Genomic DNA, 15,092 nt, shown 5'->3' with positions numbered 1-15,092 from the left:
GAACCCCCCACCCATGTCCATGCTGGGCCCCCAGACCCTAACACTGCTGCCAGCTTGGCCTGGGACCCTGTGCAGCCTGGATCCATCCTGCTCCTGGGACACCCCTCCCAGCCCTACCCTCAGAGTCTGGGACCCTCCACTGTCCTTCCCCCCCCCCCACAGTCCCCTCCAGCCCCCCCAGCCAGACAGTGTCTGCAGTGGGTCGGTGCCCCCATTCCAGAGGGGAGGAGGGAGAGAAAACGGGAATGACTTAGAGCCCAGGAGGAAGGGAGAGGTGGGAAAAGGGGTTAAGGTCTGGGGTTTTTTCTCATTACCCTGCTCTGATTTGATTGGTGATAAGTATATACAACGGGAGATTTAGATCAGATATTAGGAAGAAATTCTCGGCTGTGAGGGTGGTGAGGCCCTGGCACAGGGTGCCCAGAGCAGCTGTGGCTGCCCCTGGATCCCTGGCAGTGCCCAAGGCCAGGCTGGATGGGTCTTGGAGCAGCCTGGGACAGTGGGAGGTGTCCCTGCCCATGGCAGGGGGTTGGAACAAGACGGTCTTTAAGGTCCCTTCCAACCCAAACCATTCCATTATTCCATGATTTTATGAAATTCAATTAATTTCCCCAAACTGAGTCTGTTTTACCTGTGCCCGTACCTGGTCACATCCTGGTCCTCATCTCCATCTTTTCCTTGTATTTTCCCTCCGTGTCCAGTTGAGGAGGGAGTGATCCAGTAGCTTTGGGGACACCTGGCAGCTGGCCAGGGTGATCCCCCCCAAGGTGGGTGACATCAACCCCCAAAAAGGTGGGTGACAAGTACACTGCACCCTGGGACAGCCCCTGCCAGCGGGGTGAGGGCGGGTGGTCCCGACAAGGTGTGGGGGCAAAGAGGGGTGTGTGAGGGGGCTGTATGGGGGTGTGGGTATATGGGGGCTGTAGGAGGGGCTGTAGGGGGATCGGGGTGTATGGGGGGGGCTGTAGGAAGGGCTGGGGACTGTATTTGGGTTGGGAGGGTTGTAGAGGGGGCTAGGGAGGGGCTGTACCAGGTGTGTGGGCACCATGTCACGGCCGCACACGTGTCTATGGTGCCCCGGGAGGGGCACATCCCCTGAACCTGTTCCAGCCCTGTTGGCTGTGGCCCCTCACCCCAGCCAGGTTCTCCGGCAGCCCCTGCTTCTGGGGTCAGCGCTCCCCGCCAGCGCTGTGCACCCCCAAAGTGGGGGTGCTCCTTCAGGGGGGCCAGGAGCTGCAGCCTCACCCCTGCAGCCCGGCTGCCGAGCTCTGTGGCGTACCCCTGGGCAGGCATCCCCAGGCACACCCTGCCTGCCGGGGCACCTCAGGGATGCTGGCAGCATCCCGGTGCCACCACCGCCTTCCGCATTCCTGCGCCCGCACGCCCTCCCCGCGTCCTGTTTGCCGGGCGCGTCACCCCGGCCTGAGTCACCCCGCGGCCTCTGCAGGTGACGGAAGGCCAACAATAGCCCACAAAGGGAGGATGTCCCCCCAAAGCCTTCCTCCGGCTCGTCTTCGAGGAAACCTCCCGCGGGAGGGACGGGCCCCACCGGACGCACGGCGGACAAGGAGCTTCGTCCTGTTGACGCTGGCTCGGAGCGACACGCGGCCCCGGGGGTCCCCAGGGACGGCCCGCGGCCACCCCCGCGCTGGGAGAGGAGGAGGAGGATGCCGTTGAGGATGATGGCACCGGGCTGGCACTGGCTATGATGGCATTGCAGGCTGGAGCTCAGTGGTGGGAATAAGGGGGGTGGGGGACCCCCTCGCCGTGCGGACCCCCTGGGAGTGGGGTGCAGCCGTGGGGTGAGGGGCGCAGCCCCCGCCCCTGGCAGGAACCAGACAGGGAGGATGAAGCATCATTAAATGCGTGTCACTAATGAACAGGGTGGCAGCAAAGTGCTGCCTGACTGTCCCCACGCACCGCACCGCATCGTTGGGTAACAATCGCTGCAGCTTTGGTGTCCCCCTCCCACCTGTCCCTGTCCTGCCCCTTATGGGGACCCCCCTCTGCCCCTTCCTGGGTTCCTCTCACTGAGAGGGGACCAGCGGGTGACGGGGACACAGGCAGCCTGAGAGCATTCGTGACATGAGCGTTCCAAGGCTCAGCCGGGGGGACCGGGTGGCGAGGGGACCACCCGGCCCTGCTGCTGCTGGAGCTGCAGGGTGCTTAGGGACAGGACACGGGACAGTGGGACACGGGACAGTGGGACACGGGACAGGGTCTGTGCGGCTCCGGCGCCGTCCTGGTGCCACCTCGTGGTGAGCACGGTCCCAGTGCCACAGCTGGACAGCCGGAGCGGTGTCACGGCGGGGGGAAAGGTGACACTGCCGGACAGGCGGGCACGGACACACCGGACAGTGTGAGGACACAGCTGGACAGTCCCTGAGGGGACACAGCCGGACAGGCAGAACAGTGACACAGCCAGACAGCTCAGTGACGTAGCTGGACAGTCAGTGTGGTGACACAGCCAGACAGTCACTGTCCAACAGGCCATGAAGTGCCACTGGGAAGAGGCAGCAGCAGCTCGGAGGGTTCGTGGTCCCCACACAGACCCAGCTTTGTCCAGCCTCGAGGCTGAGCCTGTGAGAGCTGGGGTGCAGGGACCCCAGGCCCAGGAAGTGGGGCCACATCCCAAAGATCTTCATGGGCTGTGATGAGCAATGATCCTGTAGGGAGTGCTCTGGGAAGACTGGGTGGGGATGTGCGGCTGTGGGGACAAACTTCTTGGCAGGGCCCATTGCAACAGATCAAGGCAGGGTGGTTTTAAATTAAAGAGGGTTGGTGTGGATTAGATACAGGGAGGAAATTCTTCCTCGTGAGGGTGAGCAGGCCCTGGCACAAGCTGACCAAAGAAGCTGTGGCTGCCCCATCCCTGGAAGTGTCCAAGGACAGGCTGGAAGGGGCTTGGAGCAACCTGGGATAGTGGAAGGTATCCCTGCCCATGGCAGGGGGTCAAAACTAGAGGATCTCTAATGTCCTTTCCAGACCAAACCATGACCTGTCCTGGATGGGAACGTGCATTCATCCCTGAAGATCTGTGTCCATGCCCAGGATGGACACCTCCAGTGCCTGTGGCAGCAGGTCTGCCCCTCTCCCAGCCCTTCCCTCCACAACCAGAGTCATTAAAGCCGCTGGAGGAAGTACCTGTGCCATCAGTGACGGGCCTCGGGGTCAAGGCTCCTTATGATGAAGATAGTGAGGTTTTAGCAAGGCAGATGCACGGAGGTGCGGAGCTGCTGCGCCTGGCAGGACAAAGGGCGCATCCAGCAGGATCCTCCCATGGAGCACAGGGGCTGCTGGTCCCAGGCACTGGACAGGGGCTGGTGCCCACCTGCACGGCTCCATGTCCTGTGGAGGAGGAGGGATGGCCTGGGGGGCTGACTGACTTGGGGGGCATCTGGCCCTCACCCCAGAGATCCCATGTCAGCTCTCCACAGCTCCGGCACACAGGGGTTCCCCAGGGAGCAAAGCCTTTCCCTGACTTCTCCCAGGCCATCAGGCGGTGCCAGGCTTAGCTGGCATGCTCCCACCTCTGCTCCTGCAGGATCTTTGGACTTTGTGCTGATTTTGCTGTTTGCTTTCATTTAGCAGTGGAATTCACTTTCCAAAGGGACAGCAAAGTCTGCTCCCCACACCCTGTATCTGCTGGGGCCTTGTCCCTCCCATCCCACATCCCTCTGCCCCTGGGGCAAAGGCTCAGGAGGAGGGACCTGTCACCCACAGTGTCCCCTTGGTGCCTCGGCCAGGGCAGCCATGTGCTCTCTGCTCTGGATCGCAGCCTGGGCACTCCTGCTTCACGGTATGGCTGGCGGTGGGCTGGGCACTGGGGTGGGACGGCACATCTGTGACCTCCAGGAACCACATACGGAGAGCGTGGGATGTCCCAGCCACAGCTCTGGGGGAAGCAGGGGTGGGTCCACCCCGGGGTAGGAGCCAGCCTGTGTCACAGGGCTCACCCTGCCCAGCTGCCCCAGGGATGGGCCCGGGGCAGGTGACAGGTCAGGAGCAGACCCCCAGGGTGCAGAGACGAGGTACCCAATGCCCCTCATGCTGAGTATGACCCCATCCTGCATTGTCCCATGGACCCAAGCCATGTGCCCTTGGCCAAGGTGAGAAGCCAGGTGCCAGCTGGTGATGGAGAGCCCAGGGAGTGGTGGTGGGACCCCGTGCCAAGCAGCCCTGGGGAGAGGCCAGGTCCGGCCGGGCACAGCCCCACCGTCAGCCAGCTCCTTCCAAGGCCCCAGCGCTGGGATGCTCCGGGCAGGCTCCTGGCAGCCCCTCTGTGCTCCGTGCCAGGCAGCAGCTGCTCCCTGTGATGACCCCACTGTGCCATGGGCACCGGCAGATTTAATTTCTCTTGAACCAGGGGATGACATTGGTTTTCACCCACTGTTCCTGGGGCTAAAAACATTGGGTTTTGTAAAAAGCCCCAAAGCTGGGCTGGCCGGCATTTGGGGCTGGGGACGAGGGTCACAGCTGCCTGGTGCGGTTCCGGCCTGAAGCAAAGGGCCAGCAGGCCCCCAGGCTGCAGCCTGAGGCTCCCGGGTGTTGCCGTGCCCACAGGCTGTGCTGCAGGGCAGGTGCCACAGGCTCCTTCCACCAGGAATGACATCCGGAACTGCTCCCTGGACCCACCGGTGAGCCCCGCCCTGCTCCCCCTCCCTGTTCCTGAGACCCCCGGCATGGAGTCCCCCCCCAGTCCCAGCACGTCTCCCTGTGCCACCAGTACCTGCCACCGACGGCCACCATCACGACGGCGCGTCTGGCCGCGCTGCGGGGCACCATGCGGACCCACGGCGCCCTCGCCTACATCGTGCCCTCCACGGATGCCCACATGGTAAGGCAGGAGTCCCCCCGCGGCCCCGGGGAGCCGCTCCCCGCCGGCGCCCACAGCCACCTCTCACGGCTCCATCCCGGCTCCAGAGCGAGTACATCTCCGAGCGGGACGCGCGGCTGGGCTGGCTCACCGGTTTCACCGGCTCTGCAGGTGAGGGCATCCCCCAAACCCTGCTGCTCCTCATTCCCGGGGATCCATGCACACGGCATGGTCCCACTCCCTGAGAGCCTCTGGGGGTCCCTGCCAGCTGCAGGGAGAGAGAGAGAGGTGAGCCTGAGCCCCCACTCCTGTCCCAGGCACTGCTGTGGTGACACAGGACAAGGCTGCCCTGTGGACTGACAGCCGCTACTGGACCCAGGCAGAGCGGGAGCTGGACTGCAACTGGGAGCTGCAGAGGACAAGTCAGTGGGGGCAGGACGGGGGCTGCTGAGTCTCCCCGCTCCCAGGAGCCCCCCAACCCCTGCCACAGCCTCCTCTGGGCTCAGCGCAGGCTGGGACGCAGCACAAACTCGTGGTGCCACCCAGCTCTCCCCTGCAGCCTCGATCGAGTCCATCGGGATGTGGATCCTGAAGGCGGTTCCTGCGGGGGGAAATGTCAGCTTGGACCCCTTCCTCTTCTCCATCGGTAGGGCTGGCTGACACTGGGGGTCACCCTGCCCGCGGGAGGGCAGCCCCTGGGTGCAGATTTACCAGGAGTCCCAACCTGCGGGCTGGTCACCCCCCAGACACCTGGAACAGCTACAGCCGGGCTCTACACGGCTCCGGCCGGACCCTAATCCCCCTCGAGACCAACCTTGTGGATCAGGCATGGGGTGACCAAAGACCCCTTCCCTCCTCCAGCGAGATCTACAGCCTCCCAGCAGAGTTCACAGGTCTGACCCCAGCCTCCCACAGCTGCTGGGTGGGCGCTCACCCACAGCGCCCCAAGCCTGGGGCTGCGGTGGTCCCTGCACTGAGCTGACCACTTGCCCAACTCCCAGGGAGCAGCTGGCAGGAGAAGGTGGCCGGGATCCGGCAGCGGATGGAGCAGCATGTGCGACACCCCACAGCCGTGCTGCTGTCGGGGCTGGAGGAGACGGCCTGTAAGTACCCAGGTGCCGTGGTGGTGCCATGGCAGGTGCCGTGGGCTCGAACCCTGGGGCTGGGAGGGCAGTGGCAGTCGCAGGCATGGAGGTCTCGTTCCTGGCAGGGCTCTTCAACCTCCGTGGAGATGACATCCCCTACAACCCCGTCTTCTACTCCTACACCCTCCTGACCAACACGACCATAAGGTGGGCAGCATGTCCCTGTGGGCATGGGGCATGGAAGGGGCTCACCACCTACCCCCTCCCACCCTTCCTTTCCTGAGCCAGCCCCCATGGGGTTCTCCTCTCAGCCCCGTTGTCCCCATCCCCAGAGCCACCACATCCTGCCATGCCCAGCCCCACCGACTGTCCCTCTGAGCCACACATCTTTCCCAATCCATCCCCTGGCTCCCAGCCCAGGACACGGCACACTCCCTTTCCTCACAGCCTGAGTTCCTCCCATTCCCAGCCCAGCATTCCCTCTGAGCCCCCCAGATCCCTCCTCTCTGCCGGGCTTGGGGGGACCAAAGGCAGCAGGTGACCACCACATCTCTGCCTGCCCCGTCCCGCTCCCTCCCCAGCCTGTTCGTGGAGGGCTCCCGGCTCTCGGTGGCGGCGCGGGAGTCCCTGAGCTCGGGCTGCCCGGGGCCGCTCTGCGTGGAGCTGCAGGAGTACGGGCAGGTGAGCGCCCACCTGCGCCACTACACCCAGGGCAACGTCACCGTGTGGCTGGGCACCGAGTACACCACCTACGGCCTCTACGGCATCATCCCCCAGGTGGGCACCGAGCCCGGCCATGGGGCACGTGGGTCCTGCAGGCGCGGGGAGAGCCCCATGTCACCGCGTTGTGGCCGCCCTTGGGGCCTCAGAGGACAAGCAGCTGTGCCACCTCCTGCCTGCCCTCACAGGAGAAGCTGCTGGAGGAGGACTACTCGCCTGTCATGATGGCCAAGGCTGTGAAAAATGCCCATGAGCAGGAGATGCTGCGAGCTGCCCACGTAAGGGCTGTCCCCCTCCCCACAGTCCCCTGCAGACTGGGGGCAGACCGGAGGAAGCGGGGTGCTGATGCCCCCTCCCCGGTGCCCCCGGGCACCCCCAGGTCCGGGACGCGGTGGCCGTCATCCAGTACCTGCTGTGGCTGGAGAAGACAGTCCCGCAGGGGCAGGTGGACGAGTTCTTGGGGGCTCAGCACATCAATGCACTTCGCTGGTCAGTGCCGCCCCCCAGGCCTGCCTTGCCCAGCAAAGGGCAGCCGGGGACCCCCAGCACCTCCCTGCCTCCCTGCTGCCTTCCAGGGCCCAGGAGCACAGCCGCGGGCCCAGCTTCCAGACCATCTCGGCCAGTGGGCTCAACGCGGCACTGGCCCACTACAGGTATGGCTGGGGCAGTGGGCAGGGGGCAGTGGGCAATGGGCAGCTGGGAGAGGGCTCTGACCTCCCTCCCCTCGCAGCCCCTCCAATGGCAGCAGCCGGACGCTGTCTGCGGGCGAGATGTACCTCTTCGACACCGGAGGGCAATATCTGTGCGTAGCTTTGACCAGAGACCCCCCCAACAGCCCCACATCCAGGGGCCCCCAAAGCCAGCACTGGGGCTGCATCAGCCCCGTTCATGACCCCCCTTTGCAGGGACGGGACAACAGACATCACTCGGACAGTGCACTGGGGTGAGCCCACCCCGCTGCAGAAGGTACCAGCCCCTCCCATATCAGCCAACATCCCCCTGCACTGCCCAGCACTCCCCATGGCACTCAGCACCACAGTCCTGGCCAGGGCTGGATGTGCAGGGGTGAGTGTCTGGGTACCACCCTGCTCACCCCCCACCCTGCCCCACAGGAAGCCTACACCCGTGTGCTGATGGGCAACATTGACCTCTCCCGCCTCGTCTTCCCGTCACACACAGCAGGTGGGTGCCAAACCCAGCCCTGGCCCTGCACAGAACCCCTGGCACAGGGAGCAGGAGGGCACTGGGGGGCCTCATACACTCTGTGGCCCCTATCCCACCTCTTCATTCCCCAGGGAGAACAGTGGAGTCCTTCGCCCGCCGGGCACTCTGGGACATTGGACTCAACTACGGCCACGGGACTGGCCATGGCATCGGCAACTTCCTCTCAGTCCACGAGTGTAGGTGCCACCAGCACTGGTGCTGGGCATGTGGGCTGAGATATGGGGACAGGGATGAGGACAGGAGCTTGCTGGGGGCTTCTCATCACCCAGCAGAGCCTCCCTAAGGGGCAGGGGAATCCTTACTTGCAGCATCTTGTGGTCTTTGCCAGGGTGGACCCATGATCCTTGCCAGGGTGACTACGTGGTCCTTGCTGGGACGATCCTATGATCCCTGCAGAGGTGGTCCCAAGGTCTTTACTGGGATGATCCTATCAGTGGTCCTTGTCAGGATGGCCCCACAGTCCTTGCCTTGGTGGCTCTGTGGTCCTTGCTGGGTTGTCCCTGCAGCACATGCCGTCCCCAGAGCTCTAACCCACCCCATGTCCCTGCAGGGCCCGTGGGCTTCCAGTCCAACAACGTGCCACTGGAGGCCGGCATGTTCACCTCCATCGGTATGTCCCAGCACCCCGGCGGCACCCCGGCTCTCTGGGACAACCCCGGGCACAGAGCCCAACCAGGGATGGGGTGTCAGCTCTCAGCCCCACTCAGGGGCCAGATCCAGCCCTGCTGGGGTGGGCTGGGGGAGCCTCTGGGGTTGGGGGCTCACGAGGCATCTTCTCGGCCCTCAGAGCCCGGCTATTACCGGGATGGCGAGTTTGGGATCCGCATTGAGGATGTCGTCCTCGTGGTGGAGGCACAGACGCAGGTAGGGCGATGGGGATGGGGTGACAGGGGGGGCAGGGGTGGCACAGTGTGGGGGCCTGCATCGAGTCAGGGGTGAGAGACTCTCAGGGGGTTGGGGACACCCTAATGACGCCCCTCTATGACAGCACCAGAGCGGGGAGACGCCTTTTCTGACCTTCGAGGTGGTGTCCCTGGTGCCCTATGACCGCAACCTCATCGACCTCAGACTCCTGTCCCCAGAGCAGGTACGGGGGTGTGCTCGGGGTGGGGAGCAGAGCAGGGATGCGAGGTCAGCACAGGGGGCTGGGGGGTGGATGCAGCAAAAAAACAGGACCATGGCATGAAGCTGGAGTGGGTAAATGAGGACAGAGCAGGGATGGATGTGTGGATGAAGAGGGACAATGAGCTCTGCAGGTGGGGCCAGTGGTCGGGCTGTGGGGCAGCTGGACGGGGACGGCCAAAGCATCCAGGCCGCCCCCCCGCAGCTCCCCGTGGTGCCTGGGTGCAGATCCGGTACCTGAACTCCTACTACGAGAGGATCCGGGCGCACGTGGGGCCGGAGCTGCGGCGGCAGCGGCTGGAGGAGGAGTACGAGTGGCTGCAGGAGAGCACCCAGCCCTTCCCAGTGAACGGCGCCGGTACCGCCGCCGCGGGAACGCTGGCCCTCGCCTCGCTGCTCTCGGTGCTGCTCGGCGGGCTGGGGGCCTGAGCCCGCACCGATGGCCCCTCCACCCCCTCCCAGCACGGCCGGGTCTTCCACCGTGCTCACTTCCTTGTTTTGTTGGATTCTATTTGCTTGTTTGTGATTAAACATGAGCAAGGCGGGCCCTGCTGTGCCCGATGTGCTGCGCGCTGCCTCGCCGGCCGGTGTAGGGCTGCAGTCCGGCCCCCAACTCCCTCCTGTGACCCTGCTTGTGCCCTCTGTCCAGCCCTGGGGCGACCAAGCCAATGCCGACAGTGAGGAGATGGATTTGGGCAGATTGTAATTCTGGGGCAGAAGATGGAGGATTTGGAGTGAGAAGGTGCAGGGCAGCCAGCACAACCGGGGATGTCCCCACGGGTGCCAGCAGCGGGGTGACCATGAGCATGTCCCACCTGGGCGTGATGCCGAGCCGGGAGGACCTGCGGATACGGGGGACATCCCCGACCGAGTGTCACGCAGAGGGCTTGGCTATCACGTCCCAGCAGGATGAGCAGGCACGACAGAGGGGTTGGGGACTGTCACCTTTTGCATTGGGGGACACACGCTGCCCATCTGCAGATGGCCAAGGGGCAGCACCACCGAGGGGCAGCAGCACCGCCGAGGGGAGGCAGGGCAGGGGCAGCGTCACCGAGGGGCAGCGCTGCCGAGAGGCGCAGGGCACAGACACCGTTCCCACCCAGGGGCCCCGGGCAGGGCAGCAGCTCGGTGGAGGGTTTCCTTCCTCCTGCCCCAGCCCGCGCCTCGGCAGCCACCCTGAGCACGGCTGCAAGCGCCTCTCATGTGACCGCCAGCTTCCTGTGCGCTCCCGGCTCGGTGCCGGTGCCGCGGGTCGGGACGCGCTCGGCGCTGCCGGACGCTGCCCTCGCCACCGGCCCCCGCGCCATGCTCCGTCGCAAGCCCTCCAACGCCGGGGACAAGGAGCCGGGACACAGGAAGGTGAGTGCTGGCGGCATCCAGCTGCCCTCAGCACCGCGGATGTCCCGGCACATCCAGAGCTGTTCCAGCCTGGGCTGCCGGGGGATGCTGAGCAGGAGAGCTGGTGCCAGGGGGCTGGGACAGCGTGGCAGCGGCCCTGCCATCGGTCCGTCTCTGCGGCCACCAGCCACTGTGGCCTCGCCAGTGCGTGGTCCTGGCCTTGTCCACCTCCCACTCTGGCTTCCATCCCGTTGGGATGGGTGGCTGGGATGCACAGCCCCCGGGGTCAGCGTGGGTGCCAGCTGGGGTGCCGGTGGGACCCGTGGGGCTGTGCTGGGGGAGCTGTGCCCCCCCTCCATGGCCTCGCCACGCGTGGGCGGCCGCCCGTCATTTCCTGGGGGCCACGGCTGTGCAAGGTGCTGCGGTCGGGCTGCAGCTCCGTCACGTGCGCCAGCCGCTTCCTCCGGCAGCACCGCTCCGAGACGGGAGCCGCGGGAGCCACGGGAGCCGCGGGAGCCACGGGAGCCACGGGAGCCCCAGCTGCCGGTGCCACGGCCTCTCGAGAGCCCCCTGCGTGGCACGGCCATGTGCCACCCTGTGGCTGAAGTCACCAGTGGGGCCCAAACTGGCTCCTCATCCCCTGCCAGGTCTCGCACCAGCTGGCACTTCAGTTCTTGCCAAGCTTTGCTGGGCTGGCATCAGCATCAGTAAGTCACCGCGGGGAGCAGGGGCAGTGCCTGGTACGGGGTCCTGCCCATGACAGGCACACTCCCTGCTCTGGCAGCTCCTCCGTGCTGGCGAGCTCCTGCAGGAAATCTGGGTGAAGTCCCCCTCCCTGCACCGCGGTGGCCCATCCAGCCCGGGCAATCCCAGTGGGCATCCCCTGCCCCTTGCCCAGCCACAGCCAGTCTCACTTCCCCCTCCCTGCCCTGCGCCGGGAGAGCCCGGCCGCCCTGACTCACATCCCACTGCCGGGACCTCCATGGCTCCTCCAGCCCCAGGGCAGAGGCTTTCCCAGCTGTAGAGCTGTCCTGTCTCAGCAGTGAAGCCCTGGGGGGGTCCAGTGCACCTGGATCGGGTGGATTCAGGGCACTGGGGTGGGAGCAGGGTAGAAGCCAGCATCCCCTCTGCACGGATGCACCTGGAGCCGGCCCTGCCGCATAAAGCCACTGCGGATGGGCAGCTGGGTGACACACTGAGAGCCAGCCCTCTGCAAGGAACGGCAAAACCGAGTGCTTAGGCATGTGAGGGGCGAATGAGGAGGAGAATAAAGAGGGGACAGCACAGGGCCAGGCTGTGCAGGGCTGGGAAGAGCCTCAGCCACCACAGGAGCTGGCAGAGCTGCTTGAGAACGGAAATCCCTGGTGGTGGTGGTGGCGGCAGAGCGAGCACCGTGGTGTGTGCTCCGAGGGCCTCAAGAGGGCTGGCGGTGGCAGCCGAGCTCAGCGTGCCCCAATGTGAGCACGCTGGTGCTGGCATCCAGGGATGAGGGACACCTGGGACCACGTGGCTGTGCTGGCACCAAGGGCGCTCCTGGCGTGGAGAAACCCTTCCGTGTGAGACAGGCACCTGAGGCCAGGGAGAGGAAGGTGGGCAGGGGGCACAGGAAAGAATGGAAGGGGCGGGGATGGAGAGGTGCGCCAGGACCGAGATCCAAAACCAGCTTTGATGGCTTAGGCATGGAGGTGGCACCAAGCCAGCTGGGGATGCTGAGGATGTGCTCTCTGGGCTGTGGGATGACACTCACAGGCAGAAAACATGGAAACTTTCAGTCCTGGAGCTGACCCTGTGGGTAGCAGCAGGGACATGGCTGTTCTGGTGCTACCAGCCCTTCACTGCCTGCCCACCTGTGCTGAGAGGAGCTGCGGCACTGCAGAGCCCTGTGTCCCCCCATGTCCTGGCCCACGTGCCAGTGCGGCAGCATGGCACAGCCCTGGGCTGCTCCCAGCACGGCAGTGCCAGGCTCCACACCAGGACATCCCTGCCCTGGGAATGCTGTGCCAAGCAGCTGCACAGGCACCAAGAGCTCCGCATCCCAGGTTGGGGAGTTCATGGCACACGGCAGCTCCTGGAAGAGGGCAGATAGGAAAGGCTGTGCCAGCCAAAAACTCTTCCCAGCACTGGCATCACCCTGGGATGGGCAAAGCAGCCCAAAGGGAGGAGAGGAACTGGGGCAGGGGATGCAGGAAGAAGCCCTCACACCTTTCCATCTCCCCCCTCACACCTCTGCCCCTGCTCCCAGCTTTCCCTACAGCGTTCCAGCAGCTTCAAGGACTTCAGCAAGTCCAAGGTCAGCTCCCCTGTGTCAAGCGAGGAGTTCAGCCTGGAGGAGAACGTGAGTATCCAGCATGCCTGGGGCAGCAGCACCCCTTGACATATCCTGCTCCCCCTGGAACAGCCCATTTCAGAGCTGGTTTCCCAAAACTCCTGGTTTTACCAGTGGCCGCCGTGTCACGGAGCAGCCCCACGGTGCCAGCCTTGCTGGGATTTGGGGTCTCGCAGCCCTGTGTGACCCTGCTGAGGCTTGCCCAGGGTGGGGGGCTCTGCCTTCACTCTCCATCCCGCTGGCAGATCCCTGAGGATGATGCCAGCAGTGCCAGTCCCGAGGATGCCGTGCGGAGCAGCGGGACGAAGCTGGGCAGGAAGTGGCGGGCGGTCATCTCCCGCACCATGAACCGCAAGATGGGCAGGATGGCCGTGAGAGCGCTGGCTGAGGGGAAGGTGAGCGGGGCTGTGGCGACATGGACAGGTGAGCCGGGGACAGCTCCCCCTCCCTCGGCCTGACCCCGGTACCCCCAGCAGGGAGAGGTGGAGGAGGAGGGGTCCCCATGCCCCCTGTCCCCAGCCAGCAGCACGGAAGAGCGGAGCCATGACAAGGTGCCCCTGTCGTACCTGGAGCTGGAGGAGGAGGAGGATGGGCGCCCAGCCCTCGGACGCCAGATGTCCAGCGGTGAGGCCGGCCCCGACGGGACACTGGCCCCGCGTCTCCAGCCGGGCGCATCCTGACTCCCTCCTCTCTGCAGGCAGTGACCTTCCCAGCCCTGGCGATCCTGGGGACGGCCGGCGGCTGGAGGAGACTGTCCCGGCCTACACCGGCCCCTTCTGCGGCCGGGCCCGTGTCCACACCGACTTCACTCCCAGCCCCTACGACAAGGACTCCCTGAAGCTGCGGGTGAGCCACGGCCGCTGCGGCCCTGGGGAGGGAGGGAGGGTGGCTGGGGACACCCCTGAGGTGGGGGCGGTCCCCAAGGCTGCACCCACCGCCATCCCATGTCCCTCGGCCTAGAAAGGGGACATCATTGGCATCATCGAGAAGCCGCCTGTGGGCACCTGGACTGGGCTGCTCAACAACAGGGTGGGCTCCTTCAAGTTCATCTACGTGGATGTGATCCCTGAGGAGACAGTCCCTGCCCGCAGGAGCCGGGGCTCCAGCCGGAACAAGCGCCTCAAGCCCAAGACCCTCCATGAGCTGCTGGAGCGCATCAACCTGCAGGTGAGGGACAGGGGCCGTGGGGGACAGCAGCACCCTGCTGTGACCAGCGTGCCAGCACGGGGACCACCCCCTCCCCTTCACTGTCCCCCGCCCGCGGGGGTCCCTCCACCAACCACCCCAGGGGCACAGAGGGGACACATGGGGCATTTCTGGGTAACGTGGGGGCAGGTGCCCACCATGGACCCACACTGAGGCGGGAGCCACAGGCCAGCACTGGGGGTCAGGGGAGGGAGCCAGGGGAGCCACCCGAGCCCTGCTCACCCCTGCCCACGCCCCCCACCCAGGAGCACACCCCCACCCTCCTGCTGAACGGGTACCAGACCCTGGAGGACTTCAAGGAGCTGCGGGAGACCCACCTGAACGAACTGCACATCACGGACCCCCAGCACCGCGCCAAGCTGCTGACGGCCGCCGAGCTCCTCCTGGACTACGACAGTAAGAGTCCTGGGGAGGGGTGGGAGACCCCCAAGTCCTGGGGAGGGGTGGCAGACCCCCCAACGGGGCACCCCAGCAGCACCACTAATGCCACGGCCCCTCTCCCAGCAGCCAGCGAGCCAGAGGATGCTGACACCTCCGAAGCCCTGCCATCGCCCTCAGGGCCCAAAGGGGACATTCCTCGGGACTCCGGCTGCTTTGAGGGATCAGAGACCCTGGATGGCAGCCGGGAGGAGGCTGAGCTGAGGGGTCCCGAGGAGCAGCTGGGGGCTGTCTCCATGGCAGAATCCCCCTGAGCCCGCCGGCACTGCCGCTTCCCGCTCTGGCCCTAACAGTGCGGTGGACTGCTGGTAGGGGACAGGGGAGCCCCAGTGGTGGCACCTCGGGGCCCGGCTCGGCCCCTGCACCAGAGGCAGATGCTGGGTGGGCACAAGGAGCCCCAGGACATTTTGCACGGCACTGCCTGGCACCACTGCCAGGGGCTCTGGGTATGCCGGGGCACCACGCTCCCCGCCAGGACACCGCAGGCATTGGCTGCATTCTCCCAGGTTTGCCAGCAGGCTCAGGAAGGGAGCTGGGGAGGGAAGCTGTGTCTGCAGGCAACTAAAGCCTTCCCAGGACACTGACACTTCCCAGCATGGACACGCGGAGACCCCCCCTCACCCGCCGTGGGCGACAGCAAGATGCAAATAACACAGCTAAGACACATTGGAAGTGTGAGATGGAGAGGCCTGGAAAGACACAAGGAAGGGGGAAGAGGCAGCTGGCTTGGGGCAGCACAGACACGCAGGGGCTACAGCTCAGCCATTTTCAAACCAATTAAGTTTCCTTCATTGTTTTAAAATTAAAAAAAAATAAA

The 15,092-nt window shown here is 65.2% G+C and overlaps 2 protein-coding genes across 4 annotated transcripts; both read left to right on the top strand.

Annotated features, from left to right (window-relative positions):
- The first annotated feature begins 3,601 nt into the window (after positions 1-3,601).
- Positions 3,602-9,512, top strand: XPNPEP2 (X-prolyl aminopeptidase 2). The gene is made up of 21 exons (XM_069015791.1): positions 3,602-3,799; positions 4,564-4,637; positions 4,727-4,837; positions 4,924-4,987; positions 5,134-5,238; positions 5,376-5,462; positions 5,563-5,709; positions 5,818-5,919; positions 6,027-6,108; positions 6,483-6,678; positions 6,810-6,899; positions 7,001-7,110; positions 7,197-7,274; positions 7,352-7,423; positions 7,527-7,587; positions 7,734-7,803; positions 7,917-8,021; positions 8,396-8,455; positions 8,633-8,709; positions 8,834-8,932; positions 9,196-9,512. Exons 1-21 carry the CDS (start codon positions 3,754-3,756, stop codon positions 9,394-9,396), a joined length of 2,037 nt encoding a protein of 678 aa, XP_068871892.1. The 5' UTR covers positions 3,602-3,753; the 3' UTR covers positions 9,397-9,512.
- A 688-nt stretch (positions 9,513-10,200) lies between these two features.
- Positions 10,201-14,856, top strand: SASH3 (SAM and SH3 domain containing 3). 3 transcript variants are annotated; one of them, XM_069015790.1, is made up of 8 exons: positions 10,201-10,326; positions 12,548-12,640; positions 12,877-13,026; positions 13,108-13,255; positions 13,329-13,477; positions 13,592-13,798; positions 14,083-14,233; positions 14,342-14,856. In XM_069015790.1, the coding sequence occupies exons 1-8, from the start codon at positions 10,273-10,275 to the stop codon at positions 14,527-14,529; spliced, it is 1,140 nt and encodes a 379-aa protein (XP_068871891.1). In that variant the 5' UTR covers positions 10,201-10,272; the 3' UTR covers positions 14,530-14,856. The 3 variants fall into 3 exon arrangements, with proteins under 3 accessions (XP_068871891.1, XP_068871890.1, XP_068871889.1); XM_069015789.1 differs by having other exon boundaries at positions 13,105-13,255; positions 14,345-14,856; XM_069015788.1 differs by having other exon boundaries at positions 13,105-13,255.
- The last annotated feature ends 236 nt before the right edge of the window (positions 14,857-15,092 follow it).

The sequence above is a fragment of the Aphelocoma coerulescens genome, chromosome 4A (genome assembly GCF_041296385.1).
Source record: "Aphelocoma coerulescens isolate FSJ_1873_10779 chromosome 4A, UR_Acoe_1.0, whole genome shotgun sequence".
Classification (NCBI taxonomy): domain Eukaryota; kingdom Metazoa; phylum Chordata; class Aves; order Passeriformes; family Corvidae; genus Aphelocoma; species Aphelocoma coerulescens.
Note: the sequence above shows the minus strand (reverse complement) of the source record. Positions and strands in the feature narration are given on the sequence as shown.